Raw genomic sequence first — 22,263 nt, 5'->3', positions numbered from 1 at the left:
AGTGGTGGGAAAGATGGGAGAGGACAGGATTTGGGTGAAAAGATGAGGAGTTCAGTTTTGTCTGCGGAACATCCAGGTAGAGATGTCCTGAAATCAAGAGGCTCAATCAATCAATCAATTGTATTTACTAAGCCCTATGTGCAGATCACTGTACTAAGCACTCCGGAGAGTACAGCAGAATTAACATTCTCGTTCCCCGCCCATAATGAGCTCACAGTCTAGAGGGGAGACTGACATTAATATGAATAAATAGGTAATTTACAATATGTAATCTAAAGATATGTATACAAGTGCCGTGGTGCTGGAAGAGGAGAAAACATCCAATAGCCAAAGGTCACATATTGTAGCGCAAAGATGATGCAGAAGGGAGAATGAGGCGGGGAAAAGAAGGCTTTATCGGGGAAGGCCTCTCTGGAGGAGCTGTGACCCTAGTAATGCTTTGAAGGTGGAGACAGTGGTGGTCTGGTTCATGTGGGAGGGGGAGGGAGTTCCAGGCTAGGGGGAGGACGTGGGAAAGAGGTCCGGGGGTGAGATAGACGATATCAGGGCAGAGTGAGTAAACTGGAGCTAGAGGAGTGGCGTGTGAGGGCTGGGCTGGAGTAGGGTATGCAAGACTGCACAGGAAGGGTCAGGGCTGGAGAGGTAGATTTGGGAATCGACTGCATAGAGGTGCTAGTCGAAGCCACGGAAATGAATGAATTCTCTAAGGGAGACGGAGAACAGAAGGGGACCTAGAACTGTTAGAAGGTGGGAGGTGAAGGAGGAGTCCACGATAGAGACTGAGAATGAGCGGCCAGAGAGGTAAGAGGAGAATCAGGAGAGGAGAGTGCCAGTGAAGTTAAGTTGGACAACGTTTCTAGGAGGAGGGGGGTGATCCTCAGTTTTGAAGGCAGCTGAGAGGTGGAGGAGGAATAGGATGGAGGACGGGTAGTTGGATATGACAAGAATGAGATCACTGTTGACCTTTGGGAGGGCAGTTTCTGTGGAGTGAGGGGAATGGAAGCCAGATTGGATGGGGTGGAGGAGAGAATTGGAGGAGGGGAAGTGGAGGCGGCAGGTGTGGACCATACCCTAAGGGAGTTTGGAGAGGAACGCTCCAACTGTTGCCCATCTTCCTCCTATCATTCCTCTCCAAACTCATAGGAGGAAGATGGGCAATAGTTGGAGCGTGGGGTCCAAAGGGTTTTTTGTTTTGTTTTTTGGATAGAGGATACAGGAGCATGTTTGAAAGCGGTAGGAAAGAAGCGGTTGGAAAGTGAGCAGCTGAAGTTGGAGGTCAGGGAAGGAAAAAGGATGGGGAAAACATTTTGATAAAGATGCAAAGGGATGTGGTGAGAGGTACAGGTGAAGGGGGTAGCTGTTTAGGTTAGGCAGGAGATCTCTTGAGATTTTGAACGATGGGAGAATCGAAGAGGGGCCAGGAGGAGGGAGGGACTGGAGAAGAGCAGGGGAGATTTTAGGGAGTCCACTCCTGATGGTTTCAATTTTATTGATAAAGTAGGTGGCCAGGTCTTTAGGGGCAAGATTTTGGGTAGAGAGGGGGAGTGGGATGGGGTGTTTGAGGAGAGAGTTAAACATCTAAAAAAGCTGGTGCAGGAAAAGGGTCAGTTTTATCTGACTTTCTCCCACTAGACTGTAATCTCCTTTGTAATAATAATAATAATTATTATTGTATTTGTTAAGCGCTTACTATGTGCCAGGCATTGTACGAAGCACTGGGGTGGATACAAGCAAATCGGGTTGAAAGTGTCTCTGTCCCACGTAGGGCTCACAGTCTCAATTCCCATTTTATTGAGAAGCAGCATGGCCTAACAGCAAGAGCACAGGCTTGGGAGTCAGAGGACGTGGGTTCTAATCCGGGCTCTGCCACTTGACTGCTATGTGACCTTGAGCAAGTCTCTTCACTTCTCTGGGCCTCAGTTTCCTCATCTGTAAAATGGGGATTGAGACTGTAAGCTCCATGTGACACAAGGACTGTGTCCATCCTGATTACCTTGCACCTAGCCAAGGGCTAAGAACAGTGCTTGGCACATAGTAAGCATTTAAAAAATACCATAATAATTATTATTATTTTATAGATGAGGCAACTGAGGCCTAGAGAAGTGAAATGACTTGCCCAAGGTCACAGAGCAGACAAGTGGCAGAGCTGGGATTAGAACCCATGACCATCTACCTCCCAAGATCGTGCTCTATCCACTAGAACGGTGCTTTGCCCACGGTAAGCACTTAAGAAATACCATCATTATTATTATTACACCATGCTAATCGTGTCTACGGCGGTGTGGCTTAGCGGAAATTGCACGGGCTTGAGAGTCAGAGGACTTGGGTTTTAATCCCGACTCCACCTCTTGCCACTGTGTGAGCTTGGGCAAGCCGCTTAACTTCTGTGTACTTCAGTTGCCTCATCTGTAAAATGGGGATAAAGACTGTGAGCTTCACGTGGAACAACGGGATTACCTTGCATCTACCCCAGATCTTAGAAAAGTGCTTGGCACATAGTAAACACCTAAGAAATGGGAAGCAATGTGGCTCAGTGGAAAGAGCCCGGGCTTGGGAGTCAGAGGTCATGGGTTCGAATTCCCGCTCTGCCACTTGTCAGCTGTGTGACCGTGGGCAAGTCACTTCACTTCTCCGGGCCTCAGTGACCTCATTTGTTAAATGGGGATGAAGACTGTGAGCCTCACGTGGGACAACCTGATTACCCTGTATCTCCCCCAGCGCTTAGAACAGTGCTCTGCACATAGTAAGCGCTTAACAAATACCAACATTATTATTATTACCATTATTATTATTACTGCCTCCTCTGGTTTATTGCCCGGTCCGGGTGGCTGAGCCTGGCGCGCCACCCTCTGTTCGCATCGGAAATCGACGGAAAGAAGATGAATCCACTCAATTTAATTCAATTCATTCGTATTTACTGAACGCTTACTGTGTGCGGAGCACTGTACTAAGCGCTTGGGAAAGTACAACACAGCTATAGTGACAATCCTTGCCCACAGCGAGCTCACTTTCTAGAGGGGGGGAGAGAGACATCAATATAAATAGACATCAATATAAATAAATATAAGGACATACCTAAGTAGTAGGGGGCGGGAAGAGGGGGGAAGAGCCAAGGGAGCAAGTCAGGGAGAGGCAGAAGGGAGTGGGAGATGAGGAAAAGTGGGGCTTAGCATTAATAATATTAATGACATTTGTTAAGTGCTTACTATGTGCCAGGCACTGTACTAAGCGCTGGAGTAGATACAAGCTAATCAGGTTGGACACAGTCCCTGTCCCACGTGGGGCTCACAGTTTCAGATAAGGGAACTGAAGCCCAGAGAAGTGAATTGACTTGCCCAAGGTCACACAGCACACAAGTGGCAGAGCTGGCATTAGAACCCCGACCTTCATTCATTAGTATTTATTGAGCGCTTACTATGTGCAGAGCACTGTACTAAGCACTTGGAATGTACAATTCGGCAACAGATAGAGACAATCCCTGCCCACTGACGGGCTCACAGTCTAATCCGGGGAGACAGACAGGCAAAAACCATAGCAATAAATAGAATCAAGGGGATGTACATTTCATTAACAAAATAAATAGGGTAATAAAAGTATATACAAATGAGCAGATGAGCACAGTGCTGAGGGGAAGGGAAGGGAGGGGGGAGGAGCAGAGGGAAAAGGGGGAAAAGGGGCTTAGCTGAGGGGAGGTGAAGAGGGGACAGAAAGGGAGAGAGAGAAAAGAGGAAGCACAGTCTGGGAAGGCCTCTTAATAATGTTGGTATTTGTTAAGCGCTTACTATGTGCCGAGCACTGATCTAAGCGCTGGGGTAGACACCGGGGAATCAGGATGTGCCACGTGGGGCTCACAGTCTTAATCCCCATTTTACAGATGAGGTAACTGAGGCACAGAGAAGTTAAGTGACTTGCCCACAGTCACACAGCTGACAAGTGGTAGAGCCGGGATTCGAACTCATGACCTCTGACTCCAGAAGCCCGTGCTCTTTCCACTGAGCCATGCTGCTTCTCGGAGGAGAGGAGCTCTCAGTAGGGCTTTGAAGAGGGGAAGAGAGTTAGTTTGGCGGAACCGTGCTCCAGCCCCTATGCCATGCTGCTATTAAGGACTCGTGTGCAAAGCACTGTACTAAGTGCTGGGGGGAGTACACAGTAACAATAAACAGACACATTCCCTGCCCACAGTGACCTTTCAGTCTAGAGATGAGCTTAAGAGATCTCCTTAAGGGAGGGTTAGGAGCGGGGGTTATTTGATAAGCGCTTATGCCAAGCACCTGGGTAGAGACAAGATAAGAAGATCGGACACAGTCCTTATGCCATGTTGGGCTCAGGGTCTAAGTAGGGACGAGAACAGGTACTGAAATCCCATTTTGCAACAAAGGAAACTGAGGCACATAGAAGACTAATGACTTGACCGAGGTCCCACAGCAAGTCAGCAGCAGACTTGGGACTAGTACTCAGGTCCTCTGACTCCCAGGTCCATGCTCTCTCCACTAGGACATTCCTTTTTGTTCCTTTTTGTGCCTCCCAGTTCCAGTTCATCCACTGGCTGCTGTGTGACCTTGGGGAAGTCATTTCACCTCTCAAGGATCTCAATCGCCTTATCTGTAAAATGGGTAGAAGGTGCCTGCTCTCCCTCTTTTTTAGACTTTGAACCCCAAATGAGACTAGGTCTGTGTCTGATCGGATCATCTTTTAGGTACCCCAATGTATATTAAGAGTTTAATATAGCTGGGTATGTGACAGAAGCAGCATGGCTCAGTGGCAAGAGCCCGGGCTTGGGAGTCAGAGGTCATGGGTTCTAATCCCAGCCCTGCCGCTTGTCAGTTGTGTGACCTTGGGCAAGTCACTTCACTTCTATGTGCCTCAGTTCCCTCATCTGTAAAAGGGGGATGAAGACTGGGAGCCTCATGTGGGACAACCTAATTACCTTGTATCTACCCCAGTGCTTAGAACAGTGCTTGGCACATAGTAAGCGCTAAACAAATGCCATAATTATTAATATTATTATTACTTCGTCCTCCTAGGGCTGAAATCACCATCTGTCTCTAGACAGCAGGGAGGGAGTGGCGGCCTGTGGCCTTCTGGATTTTACAGTGTCAGAGTCCGTGTACTCGGGCAGCGGCTGCTGTGACTGTTGGACTCTGAATGGCCCCGTCACAAATGGTAACTAGGGCTTTTATTGTTGTCTTTACCTTTTTATTTTGCTTCGTACTAAGTGCTTGGGAGAGTACAATACAACGATAAACAGACACTTTCCCTGCCCACAACGAGCTTACAGACTAGAGGGGGGAGACAGACATGAAAAGAAATAAATAAAATGACAGATACGCACATAAGTGCTGTGGGAGGGGGGAAGAGCAAAGAGAACAAATCAGGGTGACGCAAAAGGGAGTGGGAGCTGAGGAAAGGTGGGGCTTAGTCAATAAGTTTGTGAAGGAGGAGGTAGGAATTGTCGGATTTGAAGAGGGAGGACATTACAGGCCAAAGGTAGGGCTGGGACCAGGGATTGGTGGCCAGACAGGCGAGATGGAGGCACAGTAAGGTTAGCAGTAGAGAAGCCAAGGCTGCGATGTGGAAGGAGAGAAGGGAGGAAGGAGGGAGGGAGGTGGTGGAGAGCTTTACAGCCAATAGTGAGGAGTTTTTGTCTGATGCAGAGGTTGATGGGCAACTACTGGGGTTTTTTGAGGAGCAGGGTGACAGGTCCTGGGCATTTTTGTAGACAGTCGAGATGGAGGCACAGTAAGGTAATAATAATAATGTGGGTATTTGTTAAGTGCTTACTACGTGCAGAGCACTGCTCTAAGCGCTGGAGTAGTTACAGGGTAATCAGGTTGTCCCACGTGAGGCTCATAATCAATCCCCATTTTACAGATGAGGTAACTGAGGCACAGAGAAGTTGAGTGACTCGCCCACAGTCACACAGCTGCCAAGTGCCAGATCTGGGATTCGAACCCATGACTTCTGACTCCCAAGCCAGGGCTCTTTCCATTGAGCCACGCTGCTTCTCTAAAATGATGGCGTTTGTTAAGCGCTTACTATGTGCAAAGCACTGTTTTAAGCACTGGGGTAGATACAAGGTAATCAGCTTGTCCCACTTGGGGCTCACAGTCTTAATTCCCTTTTTACAGATGTGGAAACATCTCACAGAGAAGTGAAGTGACTTGCCCAAAGTCACACAGATGACAAGCGGCGGAGCTGGGATTAGAACCCACGACCTCTGACTCTCAAGCCCATGCTAGTAGAGAAGCCAAATGTGCAGGTTGGGATGTGGAAGGAGAGAAGGGAGGAAGGCGAGGGCAAGGTGGTGAAGAGCTTTAAAGTCAATAGTGAGGAGTTTTTGTTTGTTGCAGAGGTTAATGGGCAGCCACTGGGGTTTTCTGAGGAGCAGGGTGACAGGTCCTGAGCGTTTTTGTAGAAAAATGATCCGGGCGGCAGAGTGAGGTATGGACAGGAGTGGGGAGAGACAGGAGGCAGGAGGAGGCTGATGCAGTCATCCATGTGGGATAGGATGAGTGACTGTGTTAACATGATAGTGTTTTGGACTGAGAGGAAAAGGTGGATTTTAGCGGGGTTCATTCATTCATTCAGTCATATTTATTGAGCACTTACTGTGTGAAAAGCACAGTACTAAGCGCTTGGAAAGACGATTCGGCAATAGAGACAAGGTGGGACCGACAGGATTCAGTGAGGGATGGAATAATGTGGACTGAATGAGAGAAAGGAGTCAAGGATAATGCCCAGGTTTCAGGTTTGTGAGAGAGGAAGGATGGTGGTGTCCTTCCTGATGGACAGTCAGGGGAAGGACAGGTAGTTTTCTGGGCCTGTGAACTCACCTGTGAAATAGGGATTAAGGCTGTGTGCTCCATGAGGGGCAGGGATTGGGTCCCACCTGATTAGCTTCTCATGCTGTGAGAAGCAGTGTGGCTCGGTGGAAAGAGCCCAGGCTTGGGAGTCAGAGGTCTTGGGTTCTAATCATTCATTCATTCAATAGTATTTATTGAGTGCTTACTATGTGCAGAGCACTGGACTAAGCGCTTGGAATGGACAATTCGGCAACAGTTAGAGACAATCTCTGCCCAATGACGGGTTCACAGTCTAAACGGGGGAGACAGAAAAGCAAAATAGAACAAAACAAAAACAAGACATCATCAAGAGAATGTACACCTCATTAACAAAATAAATAGGGTAATAAATAATAGATACAAATGAGCACAGAGCTGGGGGAGGGGAAGGGGGGAGAGGCTCCACCGCTTGTCAGCTGTGTGACCTTGGGCAAGTCACTTCGCTTCTCTGGGCCTCGGTGACCTCATCTGTCAAATGGGGATGAAGACTGTTAGCCCCGCGTGGGACAATCTGATTACCTTGTATCTCCCCCAGCGCTTAGAACAGTGTTTGGCACGTAGTAAGCACTTAACAAATACCAACATTATCATTAGCTTCTACCGACCCCATGCTTGACCCATTATAACGATGGTGCCAGGTATTGTAGTAAGCGCTGGGTTGGATCCAAGCAAATTGGGTTGGACGCAGTCCCTGTCCCATGTACATATTAGGGCGGGGTTTGTCTCTATCTGTTGCCGAATTGTAATAATAATGTTGGTATTTGTTAAGCGCTTACTATGTGCAGAGCTCTGTTCTAAGCGCTGGGGTAGATACAGGGTCATCAGGTTGTCCCACGTGAGGCTTACAGTCTTAATCCCCATTTTACAGATGAGGTCACTGAGGCCCAGAGAAGTGAAGTGACTTGCCCACAGTCACACAGCTGACAAGTGGCACAGCCAGGATTGTCCATTCCAAGCGCTTAGTCCAGTGCTCTGCACATAGTAAGCACTCAATAAATACTCTTGAATGAATTCCTTATTACCCTGTCCCATGTACATATTATTTATTACCTTATTCATTTTATTAATGAGGTGTACATCCCCTTGCCTCTATTTATCTTGATGATGTGGTCTTGTTTTGTTCTGTTTTGTTGTCTGTCTCCCCCGATTGGACTGGGAGCCCGTCATGGGGCAGGGATGGTCTCTCTCTGTTGCCCAACTTTCCATTCCAAGCGCTTAGTCCAGTGCTCTGCACACAATAAGCGCTCAATAAATACTACTGAATGAATATGGGGCTGACAGTCTCAATCCCCCTTTGACAGATGAGGGAACTGAGGCCCAGAGAAGTAAAGTGGCCTGCCCAAGATCTAAGAGTAGGATTTCCCACGCTCTGCTCACAACAAATAACCTCATTCAGCGCTTAGGACAGTGCTCTGCCCATAGTAAGCGCTTAACAAATACCAACATTATTATTATGGCTGGGGGGGAGGGGGGGCGCCGGCTGCACAAAGGGCGTCCTGTCCCTTTAAGAGGCGCCCGCTCGCTCCCGCTCCCCCTCCCTCTCGGTGACGCGCTCCATCCCGCGCCGGGCCGCTAGGGGGCGGTGGGCGCCGAGTGCGCAGTCGCGGAAGGGGTGTGCGGGAGGGGGGGGTCTCCATCCCGCGCCGGGCCGCTAGGGGGCGGTGGACGACTCAAGGAGCCGAGTGCGCAGTCGCGGAAGGGGTGCGCGGGAGGGGGGCCTCCATTCCGCGCCGGGCCGCTAGGGGGCGTCGCCGAGCGCGCAGGGGGCGGCAGGGGTGCGCGTGGCCGCCCCGCATCCCGCGCCGGGCCGCTAGGGGGCGGGCCGAGCCGGCGGACATGGCCCCGGAGCCCGCCAGCCCCCCGCAGGTGGTCCGCGCCGCCCAGAAGGATGACTATTACCGGGCCGAGCTGCGCAGCGCCGCGGGCAGCGCCCTGCACAGCCTGCTGGGTAAGCGCGGGCCCGGCCCCAGGGCGAGGGGGAGCGCGCAGGCGCGGAGCGGGGACCGCGGGGGGCGGGGCAGATTGGAGAGGGCCGCTCGGCGTGGGGCGGAGGGGCGGGGCTTGTCAGGGGGCGGGGCCAGTGTCGTGTGCAGATGGGAGGGGTTGGGAGCGGTGGGCGGGGCTTCAGATGGGGCGGGTGGGGATGGGCGTGGATTGGAGGGGGCGGGGCCAGGGCCGGGTGCCGACGGGCGTGGATCGGAGAGGTGGGCGGGGCTTCTTTAGGGGGCGGGGCCAGTGCCGGGTGCAGATACGTGCGTTGGAGGGGTGGGCGGGGCTCCAGAGGGGGCGGGGCCAGGGCCGGGTGCAAACGGGAGGGGTTTGGAGAAGGGGCGGGACCAGGGCCGGGTGCAGATGGGCGTGGTTTGGAGAGGGGGAGGGGCTGCAGAGGGGGCGGGGCCAGGGCCGGGTGCGGATGGACGTGGATCGGAGGGGCGGAGCTTATTAAGGGGCGGGGTCCGCGCAGGGTGCGGGTGGGCGGGGTCGGTTGGGGGTGGGCGGGGCTTCACGGGGGCGGGGCCGGGTGCAGATAGATAGGCGTGCGTTGGAGGAGGCGGGGCTTATTAGGGGCGGGGCCGGTGTCGTGTGCAGACGGGCGTGGATTGGAGAGGGCGGGGCCAGCGCCGGGTGAAGGGGGGCGGGGTTTGGAGAGGGGGCGGGGACAGGGCCGGGTGCAGGTGGGAGGGGTTTGGAGAGGGGCGGGGCCATAGAGGGGGCGGGGCCAGGGCCGGGTGCAGGTGGGCGCGCGCTGGTGAGGGGGCGGGGCTTCCGAGGGCGCGTGGTCAGTGTCGTGAGCACGTGGGTGGGGAAGGGGGCGGGGCTTATGAGGGTGTGACCGGTGTCGTGTGCAGAGACGCCTGAGTGGAAGGAGGCCGCTCGGCCAGATCGGCCAATTGGTTGGACTCCATTATTAATCATCATCATTAATCATCATCATTAATGATTAATAATCATTATCAGTGGTGATTAGTAACAGATACCGACGTTATCATCAGGATGGATCACTATTAATTGTTATTAATCATCACTAATGGTTATTAATCATTAATAATGGTTAATTATAATAATAGCGTTGGTATTTGTTAAGCGCTTACTATGTGCCAAGCCCTGTTCTAAGCGCTGAGGTAGATACAGGGTGGAGCCCAGCGCGGCTCAGTGGAAAGAGCCTGGGCTTTGGAGTCGGGGGTCATGAGTTCGAATCCCAGCTCTGCCACTTGTCAGCTGTGTGACTGTGGGCGAGTCACTTCACTTCGCTGGGCCTCAGTTACCTCATCTGTAAAATGGGGATGAAGACTGGGAGCCCCACGTGGGACAACCTCATTCCCCTGTGTCTACCCCAGCGCTTAGAACAGTGCTCTGCACCTAGTAAGCGCTTAACAAATACCAACATTATTATTATTATTACAGGGTCATCAGGTTATCCCACGTGGGGCTCACAGTCTTCATCCCCATTTTACAGATGAGGGAACTGAGGCCCACTGACATGACTTTGCCCAAAGTCACAAGGCTGACAAGCGGCGGAGCTGGGATTAGAACCCACGTCCTCTGACTCCCAAGCCCGGGCTCTTGCCACTGAGCCACGCTGCTTCTCTAGTTAAACTACTTTGTAGTTTACACATAAATGATTAAACTGGTAGTGCAATTAATTGTACAGCCCCAAGGTCCTGAACCTGTTCTTTTTCTACGGCATCTCTCCAGCGGCTCATAGATTGGCTCCCCGGCTAACAATAATAATAATGTTGGTATTTGTTAAACGCTTACTATGTGCCGAGCACTGTTCTAAGCGCAGGGGTTGATAGAGGGTAATCAGGCTGCCCCACGTGAGGCTCACAGTCTTTATCCCCATTTTACAGATGAGGGAACTGAGGCACCGAGAAGTGAAATGACTTGCCCAAAGTCACACAGCTGACAGGTGGCGGAGCTGGGATTAGAACCCATGACCTCTGACTCCTAAACCCATGCTCTTCCCACTGAGCCACGCTGCTTCTCTATAACTGTGGCTTTTGTTCATTCATTCATTCATTCAATAGTGTTTACTCGTTAAGTGCTTTCAATGTGCCAGGCACTGTACTAAGCATTGAGGTGGATACAAGTCCCTGTCCCACATGGGGTGACAGTTTTAATCCCCATTTTACAGATGGAACTGAGGCACAGAGCAGCGAAATGACTTGCTCGAGGTCATACAGCAGACAGGTGGCAGAGCAAATCCCGGCTCTGCCACCTGTCAGCTGTGTGACCTTGGGCAAGTCACTTAACTTCTCTGTGCCTCAGTTACCTCATCTGTAAAATGGGGATTAAGCGTGAGCCCCACGTGGCACAGCCCGATTACCCTGTCTCTACCCCAGCGCTTAGAACAGTGCTCTGCACGTAGTAAGCGCTTAACAAATACCAACATTATTATTATTATTAGAACCCATAACCTTTTGACTCCCAGGCCCGTGCTGTGGCCCTTATGCCATGGGGTTTCCCACATACATCTTTGAGAGGGGAGAAAATGCTTGTGTTGGGGAGTCTAGACTGTAAGCGTCTTATGGGCGGGGGTTGTGACTGCCCACTCCGTTGTGTTCGTTCATTCAGTCATATTTATTGAGGGCTTTTTGGGTGTAGAGCACCCTACTGAACTTGGGAGAGTACAATGCAACAATAAACAGACACATTCCCTTTTAATAATAATAATAATGTTGGTATTTGTTAAGCGCTTACTATGTGCCGAGCACTGTTCTGAGCGCTGGGGTAGACACAGGGGAATGAGGTTGTCCCACGTGGGGCTCCCAGTCTTCATCCCCATTTTACAGATGAGGTAACTGAGGCCCAGCGAAGTGAAGTGACTTGCCCACAGTCACACAGCTGACAAGTGGCCGAGCAGGGATTCGAACCCATGACCCCTGACTCCGAAGCCTGTGCTCTTGCCACTGAGCCATGCTGCTTCTCTCCCTAGCTCTCCCTAGCTACTCTCCCTAGCTCTAATACGGTGCTCTGCATATAATAAGCATTCAGTAAATATCATTTTGATTGATTGATTGAGTCCCCAACGGTCATCAGCCCTTTGCCTTCCCCGTTGGCGGTGCCCACCTTGTCCTTCTGTCCAGCACCTCCCTCCCGGGGAGCTCATAATAATAATAATAATGTTGGTATTTGTTAAGCGCTTACTATGTGCAGAGCACTGTTCTAAGCGCTGGGGTAGATACAGGGTACCAGACCCCCGTGGCTCCCCACCTACCTCTCGTTGTCTGCCCTTCCAGGTGCCAAGAAGTGGCTGGAGTGGAGGAAAGAGGTCGAGTTGCTCACAGACCTAGCCTACTTCAGTCTCACCACGTTGTCAGGTAAGGGTCCTGCCTGCTGGGAGGGGAAAGGCTCGATTGGGGAGGTGGGGAATAATAATAATAAATAATGTGGGTATTTGTTAAGCGCTTACTCTGTGCAGAGCGCTGTTCTAAGCGCTGGGGGAGATACAGGGTCATCAGGTTGTCCCACGTGAGGCTCACAGTCTTCATCCCCATTTGACAGATGAGGTCACTGAGGCCCAGAGAAGTGAAGTGACTTGCCCACAGTCGCACAGCTGACAAGTGGCAGAGCTGGGATTCGAACCCATGACCACGACTACCAAGCCCAGGCTCTTTCCACTGAGCCACGCTGCTTCTCTGCCTCCTCTGATAGGGAGTTGATTGAAATGGCCCAGTACCCGGACCGCTGCTCTCCGGACCGGCAGGGAGTCTCGCTCGGTGTCAGTCGGCTGGCATCCGGAGCGCCTTGCACCTGGGCGGGACCCCGGCCTGCATTCTGGATCTCACTCTGGCCCCCTGAAGGAATCCGTTGATGATGCTGTGGCCCCTGTGTCTGGGGGTCAGTCCATCAATTGTATTTATTGAGCGCTTACTGTGTGCAGAGCACTCTACTGAGCACTTGGGAGACTACATAATAATAACAATAATAATAATGTTGGTATTTAAGAGCTTACTATGTGCAAAGCACTATTCTAAGCGCTGGGGGGATACAAGGTGATCAGGTTGTCCCTCATGGGGCTCAAAAGTCTTCATCCCCATTTTACAGAGGAGTTAACTGAGGCCCAGAGAAGTTAAGTGACTTGCCCAAAGTCACACAGCGTATAACAGTTGGTAGGGACATTCCCTGGCCATAACGAGCGAATAGTCTAGGCGATTTGATTTTTCAAACCTGTGCTCTCTTCTCTGGAGCAAGAACAAGAAGGAAGGCCCCAGCTCACTCCCAAATTTGTTTTCAAGGGTTTTCCACACCTCCTGCTCTTGGTTTGCACCAAGGGGAAGGCGTAGGGCGGGAAACGACCAGAGCAGAAAAGGAAATTTATTACCCAGCTCCTTCGTGAGCTGGTGGTTGAGCTGGAATTAGATCTCAACTGTAAGCTCATTGTGGGCAGGGAATCTGTTTATTGTTGTCTCCTAAGTGCTTAGTACAGTGCTTTGCACACAGTAAGCCCTCAATAAATACTATTGAATGAATGAATAGGCCAGGGTTGTTCCATCCTGTCACTAAATCCTGTTGATCCTACTTTCACCACATCGCTAAAATCTGCCCTTTTCCTCTCCATCCAAAATACTACTGCACTGATAATAATTGTAATAATGTTGGTATTTGTTAAGCGCTTATTGTTCTAAGTGCTGGGGGAGATACAGGGTAATCAGGTTGTCCCTCGTGGGGTCACAGTCTTATCCCCGTTTTACAGATGAGGTAACTGAGGCACAGAGAAGTCAAGTGACTTGCCCACAGTCACACAGCTGACAAGTGGCTGAGCTGGGATTAGAACCCGTGACCTTTGACTCCTAAGACTGTGCTCTTTCCACTGAGCCCCGCTGCTCCTCAAAGGAGGTGGGGCGTTGATCCAAGCACTTATCCTATCCCGCCTTGAGTACTGCGTTTGTCTCCTCACTGACCTTCCTGCCTCCTGTCCCTCTCCACTCCAGTCCTTACTTCAGCGTGGCTCAGTGGAAAGAGCCCGGGCTTGGGAGTCAGAGGTCATGGGTTCAAATCCTGGCTCTGCCACTTGTCAGCTGTGTGACTGTGGGCAAGTCACTCGACTTCTCTGTGCCTCAGTTCCCTCATCTGTAAAATGGGGATGAAGACTGAGCCTCACGTGGGGCAGTCTGATTACCCTGTATCTACCCCAGCGCTTAGAACAGTGCTCTGCACATAGTAAGCGCTTAACAAATGCCAACATTATTGTTATTACTTCACTCTGCTGCCTGGATCATTTTTCTACAAAAATGATCCCCCCACACCTCAAAAAGCTCCAGTGGTTCCCATCCACCGCCTCATCAAACAGAAACTCCTTGCCATCAGCTTTAAATAAGCACTGAATCCGCTCACCCCCCTTACCTCACTGCGTGATCTCCTACTGCAGCCCAGCCTGCGCATTTCACCTCTCTGATACCAGCTTCTCCCTCTCAGGGTCACGCCTGGAGGGTTTCCGGTCCTCTACCAGTCTCGACTAAGGGAGGGAGAGTCAAGCAGGGGCCTGTCCATTCCATTCCTAGCTCGGGCAGTGGCTAGCGAGCGGAAGGCAATCCGCTACAAGTCAAAACTCACCCGTGCCGGGCAGCGGCGGCACGGGAGAGAGCCGAGGGCGGAGACTCGGGTTGACTGCGTGGAAGGAGGCAGTGGTAAACCGGTTCTGGATTTTGACCAAGAAAACTCTATGGATCCACTACCAGAAAGATTCCAGACGGAGGTGGGGCGTTCTGGGAGAGATTCATTCATTCATTCATTCAATAGTATTTATTGAGCGCTTACTATGTGCAGAGCGCTGTACTAAGCGCTTGGAATGTACGAATAGGTAACAGATAGAGACAGTCCCTGCCCTTTGACGGACTCACGGTCTAATCGGGGGAGATGGACAGACAAGAACAATGGCAATGAATAGAATCAGGGGAATGAACATCTCATTAGAACAATAGCAAATAAATAGAATCAAGGTGATGTATATCTCATTTACAAAATAAATAGGGTAATGAAAATATATATAGTTGAGCGGACGAGTACGGTGCTGAGGGGAGGGGAAGGGAGAGGGGGAGGAGCAGAGGGAAAGGGGGGAAAAGAGGGCTTAGCTGAGGAGAGGTGAAGGGGGGGTAGAGGGGGAGCAGAGGGAGCAGAGGAAAAAGGGCGAGCTCAGTCTGAGAAGGCCTCTCGGAGGAGGTGAGCTCTCAGTAGGGCTTTGAAGAGGGGAAGAGAATGAGTTTGGCGGAGGTGAGGAGGCAGGGCGTTCCGGGACGGCGGGAGGACGTGGCCCAGGGGTCGACGGCGGGATAGGCGAGAAGGGGGGACGGTGAGGAGGTGGGCGGCAGAGGAGCGGAGCGTGCGGGGTGGGCGGTGGAAAGAGAGAAGGGAGGAGAGGTAGAAGGGGCAAGGTGATGGAGAGCCTCAGAGCCTAGAGTGAGAAGTTTCTGTTTCGTGCGGAGGTCGATAGGCAACCACTGGAGGTTTTTAAGAAGGGGAGTGAAATGCCCAGAGCGTTTCTGCAGGAAGATGAGCCGGGCAGCGGAATGAAGAATAGACTGGAGTGGGGAGAGATGGGAGGAAGGGAGATCAGAGAGAAGGCTGACACGATAATCCAGCCGGGATATTACGAGATCCTGTAACAGTAAGATAGCCGTTTGGGTGGAGAGGAAAGGGCGGATCTTGGCGATATTATAAAGGTGATTCCTTTATTACCTTATTAAGGTCACATCTCCTCCAAGAGACCTTCCCCGATTAAGCCCTTTTTCCCCGACTCCCTCTCCCTCTGCATGGCCTAGGCAGTTGGATCTATACCCTTTGGGCACTTGGTATTCACCTCACCCGCAGCCCCACAGCACTTACGTACGTATCCAAAATTTATTTACATTAATGTCTATCTCCCCCCTAGACCACAGACTCATTCTGAGCGGGGAACATGTCTTCTAACTCTTATACTGTACTCTCCCAAGCGCTCAGTAAAGTTCTCTGCACACAGCAAGCACTCAATAAATACCACTGATCGATTGATTGATTCCCCCTATGAAAGGCAGTGTGGCCTGGGAATCCAAGTTCTAATCCCAGCTCTACCACCGGGACTCCATTTCTCTGTCTGTCAAATGGGAATCTGATAGCTGGTGTCCATCCCTGTTAGGTAGCGAGCCCCATTACTGTTACTGGTGCTGTTACTGATGGACTGTTCGAAAATATCACGTCTCCCCAGCACCCGGCGCAGAGAAAGGGCTTAAAATCGCAATTCTTCGGAATTATTCCGGCCACGTGGGGCCGTCGGAAGAATTTCCCGGGTCAGCCAAGTGGCCCCCCCAGGAAACGGGAGTGCTCCGGGAACCCCCGGGCACCGTGGGGGAGAGTGCCCAGGGCGACCCCGGGGCAGTGACCGAGTGATTGCCTTTCAGGCTCCCAGACCCTGGGGGAAGAGTACGTGAACATCGTCCAGGTGGACCCGTCGGCCCGGAGAGTCCCTTCGTGGTTGCGCCGGGCGGCCCTGGTCTCCTTGCACACGATCGCGCCGTACCTCCTGGACAAGGCTCTGCTGCACCTGGAGCACGAGCTCCAGGTGGAAGGCGAGAGCCGCCGGCCCAGCCAAGGCGGGGCCGTGCCGGGCGGCCGAAGCCGGTCCCTGGCGCGGGCGTGGGTCCGACGCTGGGTCGGCCCCTTGACCGAGCAGCAGAAAAAGACCCTCCTGTGGATCGTCCCTCTCCTGAGGCAGAGCCTGGCGGCCCTCCGGCGGCTGCACGTCGCCGTCTTCTACATCCACGGCGTCTTCTACCACCTGGCCAAACGCTTCACCGGAGTCACTTACGTAAGGGCAGGCCCCGGGAGGCCACGCGAGGGCCCTTCCCGTGGCTTCCCTCGGGACCCGGTCTTTGGGGAGGTAGCGGGCCCTAGAAGGGCACGCCAGGATTCAGGGGGCCCGGGTCTGAGTCCTAGCTCTGCCACTGGCCTGCTGGATGACCTTGGGCAAGTCACCTAACTGCCCTGGGCCCCGCTTTCCTCATCGGGGAAAATAGGAATATCTGCTCTCCCTCCCAGGCTGGGAGCCCCGTGGGGGACGGGCCCGTCTGTGTTTGAGCTGACGATCTTGAAATAGAGAAGCAGCATGGCGTAGTGGATAGGGCGTGGGCCTGGGGTCAGAAGGTCATGGGTTCTAATCCCGGCTCTGCACTTGTCCGTAGTGTGAACTTGGGCAAGTCCCTTCACTTGTCTGCGCCTCAGTTACCTCATCTATGGGGATTGAGACTGGGAGCCCCACATGGGACAGAGACTGTGTCCAACTCGATTTGTTTGTATCCACCCCAGCGCTTAGTACAGTACACCCTGGCATATAGTAAGCGCTTAAAAATATCATTATTATTATTATTATTAACTAATAATAATGATGATGACCCTAGGGCTTAGCACAGAGCTTGGCTATAAAGAATAAGTGCTTTATTATTACTGTATGGGTATTTGGGAGCCAGTTGGCAGTCACTTGAAAACCAGACTAGACACTCCCTCTTCCTCATGTGACTGGATTTTTTATCCGATCCGTTTGTTTGCCAGCCCCAAGATGACCGGTGGGCGGTGAACCCACTGGGATAAAAGGAGTCGTTCTCCGTGCAGCCCGGCCCAATAGGGATAGGGTGATCGGATACGGGAGCACCTCTTCCCTTTCTTCAGTCATGGCTCAGTGGTATTTATCGAGTGTTCACTGTGTGCAGACCACTGGACTAAATGCTCGAGAGAGTACAACGCCACACGGTTGGTAGCCAAGTTTTTTCCGAGGTGCCCTCTCATCAGCACACTCGCCGTATCCTTGCAGGGTGAGGCGGGGATAAGTCTCCACATTTTCTAATCACTGAGAGGTTATGCGACTTGTCCAAGATCACACAGCAGACCCGTGGCGGCGCTGGGACTAGAACCCGCCTCCCCATCATTCACATTCTCTTGGGACTCTCGCTGGAAAGGAGATTTGCTTCCTGGGCTCTTATTTTCTATAATAATAATAATAATGTTGGTATTTGTTAAGCGCTTACTATGTGCCGAGCACTGTTCTAGGCGCTGGGGTAGACACAGGGGAATCATGTTGTCCCACGTGGGGCTCACAGTCTTAATCCCCATTTTACAGATGAGGTAACTGAGGCACCGAGAAGTTAAGTGACTTGCCCAAAGTCACACAGCTGACAAGTGGCCGAGCTGGGATTCGAACCCATGACCTCTGACTCCAAAGCCCGGGCTCTTTCCACTGAGCCATGCTGCTTCTATGATTTTACCCCCTTTGCTGACAGGCAACACCTGGAGGCAGAGGCCTAGACTTGATGGTCTCTCAGAGTCCCTTTCTGGCCGGAGGTATTCAGAGCTGGGGTTTTAATTTGGGTTTTAATGGTATCTGCTGAGCACTTGATATATGTCAAACACTGCTCTAAGCACTGAGGCCAATACAAGTTAATCAGGTAGGACATAGTCCTACCTATGGGAGAAGCAGCGTGGCTTAGAGGAAAGAGCCCGGGCTTGGGAGTCAGAGGTCGGGGGTTCCAATCCCGGCTCCACTTGTCAGCTGTGTGACTTCGGGCAAGTCACTTCACTTCTCTGTGCCTCAGTTCCCTCATCTAGAAAATGCGGATTAATAATCATAATAAAACAACATTTGTTAAGCACCTACTATGTGCACAGCACTGTTCTTGACTGTGAGCCCCACGTGGGCCAACCTGATAACCTTGTACCTATTCCAGCGCTGAGAACAGTGCTTGGCACATAATAAGCGCTTAACCAATACCGTCATTATTATTATAGTGTCTCACATGGGCCTCACGGTCTCAGTAGGTGGGAGAACAGGTAAATATATCGTCTTTTCACAGTTGAGGAAACTGAGGCAGAGAGGAATTAAGCTCACCCCTTGGCAAGTGGCAGGGGTGGGATTAGAACCCAGGTCCTCTGATTTCCAGGCCGGTGCTCTTCCCCCAGGCCACGCCGCTTCCCAAAGCCGTTCCGCCGTACCGAGAAAACGGACGGAAACTTCGCTCTTTCTCCCCTTCGGTGTCCCTCTCCCCGGAGAGATTTTTTTTTTATTCCCATTTCCATTCAGGGGTCAGGCCGCCAGTCGGCGTGGTCCCCCCAGCTGACCGCTGCCCCGCCGGTGGCCGACCTGACCCCTCCAGCTCCAGGTCCGCCGCTTGCCGGGAGACGACAGAAACATCCGGACCAGTTACAAGCTCCTGGGGGTGGTCAGCCTGCTGCACCTCCTGCTCTCGGTCGGGGCGCAAGTCTACGGCTTCCGGCAGAGGCGGCAGGCCAGGAAGGAGTGGAAGCTGCACCGCAGCCTCTCCTGCCGCAGGTCCGACTCCGCGTCCACGCCCGCGGGGCGGCCCGGGGGTGGGGCGGCCGGCTCTAGGGATCGGGGCCACCCCTGCTGGTTTTCCAAACAGGAGTTCCGTGGAGGAGAAGGGCGCTTCCCGGAGCTCGCTCTGCACCCTGTGCCTGGAGGAGCGCAGACACGCGACGGCCACCCCCTGCGGCCACCTGTTCTGCTGGGAGTGCATCACCGAGTGGTGCCACACCAAAGTAAGCCCGGCAGCGGGCGGGGGACGCCCAGGGAGCCACGGGACCCGGGGGGCAGCGGCCCGGCCAGGCGGCTTCCCATTTGATGGTGATGATTGTGGTGTCCGTTAAGCGCAGTCCTGAGCACTGGGGTGAATAGGAGACAATCAGGTTGGACACAGTCCCCGTCCCACGTGGGACTCAGTCTCTGGCCCCATGTTACAGATGAGGTACCTGAGGCAGAGAAGTGAAGGGACTTGCCCAAGGTCACAAAACAGACAAGTGGCAGAGACGGGCTTGGACGAGGCCCACCTGGCACTGAGCACATTTCGGAGGGGAGTGAAAAAACAAACCAACCAGGCCCCGTGGGGTTCTGTCACCCATCAGCCACTTAAAGAAAATCCTAAAGAAAATCTGTCCCCAGTCTTAAAATCTAGAAGCTCATTTTCCATGTCGCGTTGTACTCTCCCAAGCACTTAATACAGCGCTCTGGGTGTAGCAAGCGCTCCTTAAGTACCACACTGGTGATGATGAAGGGGTAGGGGAAGACGGAGACGGTTTCCATCCACGCCTGGTTCGGGAAGAAAATGGTGCCAGGAGGTGGGACCCCTCATTAAGGAAGACGGCGGGGACATTCTTGGGTCCGAGGAAGATCCTGTCGCCAGTGGGAACGTAGCGCTGTGTGAATTTCACGTCCAGAAGCCCGGGCGCGCACAGGGTCTGGGAGGAGAGCCTTGCTCCATTTCATTCAGGATACGCTTAACTCAAATCTGCAGCAAAAAGGTTTATCCTACTTATCTGTTGCAAGGACTTTTCATTCATTCATTCAATCAATCATATTTATTGAATGCTTACTGTGTGCTCAGGAGAGTACATTATAAAACAATAAGCCACCATTCCCTGCCCACAGAGTTTACAGTCTCAAGGCGGGGCTAAACATTAATATAAATTACGGACAGGTACTTAACTGCTGTGGGGCTGGGAGGGGGATGAATAAAAGGAGCAAGTGAAGGTGACACCGAGGGAGTGGACGAAAAGTGAAAGAGGGCTTAGTCAGGGAAGGCCTCTAGGAGGAGATGTGCCTTTCATAAGGCTTTGAAGCGGGGGAGAGTGACTGCCGGATTTGAGGGAGAGAGGGATACCGTAGCCCCGGCCCGAACATTTCTCTCTCCGCTTGCCAGGATCAGGGTTAGGCTAGAGGCCGAAGAAGCAGCAGAAACAGCCTCTCATTCTCAGGGAAACGAACGGTGTTAGGGGAAGGTGAATTGATGCTTTGTTTTCTCCTGCAGGCGGAGTGTCCTCTCTGCAGAGAAAAATTTCTCCCACAGAAACTGATTTACCTGCGCCATTACCGATAGGATCAACCACTGCCCCCCGTCCCTCCATCCCACCCCACCCCAAATAGGGGGAAGGACTCAAGAGAAAAGGATGGAGACTCTTGGATCATGACTTTATTCATGGACCAGCAACACACAGTTCATTTCAGTTCATGCACAGTCTTTACTCAAGGTCAAGTTATAAAAAATAAATAATCAAATAAGCCGTGCAGACTTATTGCTCTCGCCTGGGTGCGCTCTGCTGCTCAGATACTTACCCCAAAGCAGTAGGGTTTTCCTCCCTCGGGCTAAAGAGAAACCATGTTTAGGAACAAATTCCCATCTAGGTGAAAACCTATTTTCTTCATACCAGAGTATCGGGGGCAGGGGGTGCCGGCAGTCCACCTTTCAAGCAAATCCTCTTTCAAGGGTTGGGGGAGTCTTCCAAAAAACCAACAAAATACCAGTCTGATTGCCCACGCCATCGGCGTAGCGAGAACGCTCTTCTTGCATTATTCCTCAAATTTCTCGTCCGCAGCGCGTTTCTCTAGATGAGACCCCGCCACAACCGAGTTCTAGTTCACAATATTTGGCACATGCATTGAGGAAACCATCACATCCACCCCTTCCCGCTTCCCCCGGCTCCACGCTCGAAAACCGAGGACGGCTCGGGCTGCTTCCCTTCGAGGCTGGCGGCACACAGTACTACCAGAAGCACCACAGCTCCATCTCGGAACGAGGGAAAACCCCAGCCTTGCCCCGGGTTGGGGGCTTTCCCGTCAACTCCCGCCCGCCCCGACACACCCCCGTAGCTCGACAGTGGCACCGTGGCTCAGGCAAACGAGAAAGGGTCTCGTATGTTTCCGAAGGCACCCGGTGACTCCGGCCCCACTTTCCCTGAGGGTGAGTCTCTGACCCAGCCCAAGGAACCGAACAACCTCAACTGGCAAAGGAAACCACAAAGCACGCTTTTAATTTACGAATCAGGTTCCCGCTAAAGGTGAGCAAATCGAGGCGGGAACGGTCCACCGGCTTTTAGTTTTCACACGAGAAAAGCTGTTTCCTGTAGGCCCGAGCCCAGTCCTCGTATCACCGGGGCGGAGAGCACCGAAAGGGGGTGGGCTGCTTTGATGGGCTTTTAGTTCCATTTTTCGAGCTTCGAGTATTGCCCGGGCATTCCGCACCAGCCCGGACGCTCGTCACACCAAGGAGCCTGCGACGTCTTAAAAAGGTGGAGACGGAAACACACTGGTTTTGCTCCGAGGGGTCGGACAACTTTAACATACTGCACGGGAGTTGCTGCACCCCGAACCGGGGCGTCCCCAGTACGGGGGGAGCCGGCACCCAAACGCACGAGTGGAGAGAGAACAGTCCAGGAACAGATCGATTTCAACTTCACTTCCAGCAGAAACCAGTGCAGAGAGAAGGTGGGCTGTGGAAGGAATGCGGTTTGGCCAACAGGTGTGGCTCACTAATGTCTCCTGTCGGCTGCCCTTCTACCCAGGTGGTGCTCACGTGGGGCTCGCCCACTCATCCCGTCAGGGCCATCCAACGGGAGGGCAGGCCCTGGATGACATGAAGAACGAGGTGGCACGTTGGCACTTTGG

At 52.5% G+C, this 22,263-nt stretch overlaps 1 protein-coding gene across 2 annotated transcripts; it reads left to right on the top strand.

The window, feature by feature from the left end:
- The first annotated feature begins 8,488 nt into the window (after positions 1 to 8,488).
- On the top strand, positions 8,489 to 20,882 carry PEX10 (peroxisomal biogenesis factor 10). 2 transcript variants are annotated; one of them, XM_029065427.2, is made up of 6 exons: positions 8,489 to 8,790; positions 12,083 to 12,163; positions 16,220 to 16,626; positions 18,889 to 19,137; positions 19,229 to 19,364; positions 20,630 to 20,882. In XM_029065427.2, the coding sequence occupies exons 1-6, from the start codon at positions 8,679 to 8,681 to the stop codon at positions 20,743 to 20,745; spliced, it is 1,101 nt and encodes a 366-aa protein (XP_028921260.1). In that variant the 5' UTR covers positions 8,489 to 8,678; the 3' UTR covers positions 20,746 to 20,882. The 2 variants fall into 2 exon arrangements, with proteins under 2 accessions (XP_028921260.1, XP_028921261.1); XM_029065428.2 differs by having other exon boundaries at positions 8,499 to 8,790; positions 18,962 to 19,137.
- Positions 20,883 to 22,263: the final 1,381 nt, after the last annotated feature.

Source organism: Ornithorhynchus anatinus, chromosome 5 (genome assembly GCF_004115215.2).
Source record: "Ornithorhynchus anatinus isolate Pmale09 chromosome 5, mOrnAna1.pri.v4, whole genome shotgun sequence".
In the NCBI taxonomy this organism is placed as follows: Eukaryota; Metazoa; Chordata; class Mammalia; order Monotremata; family Ornithorhynchidae; genus Ornithorhynchus; species Ornithorhynchus anatinus.
This window is presented reverse-complemented; position numbering and strand designations above follow the sequence as displayed.

Coding starts and splice junctions, on each gene's coding strand:
- PEX10 (XM_029065427.2), top strand. CDS start 8,679: ATGGCCCCGGAGCCCGCCAGCCCCCCGCAGGTGGTCCGCGCCGCCCAG. Junction 12,164..16,219: donor CAGTCTCACCACGTTGTCAG/GTAAGGGTCCTG, acceptor ATTGCCTTTCAG/GCTCCCAGACCCTGGGGGAA. Junction 19,365..20,629: donor CCGAGTGGTGCCACACCAAA/GTAAGCCCGGCA, acceptor TTTCTCCTGCAG/GCGGAGTGTCCTCTCTGCAG.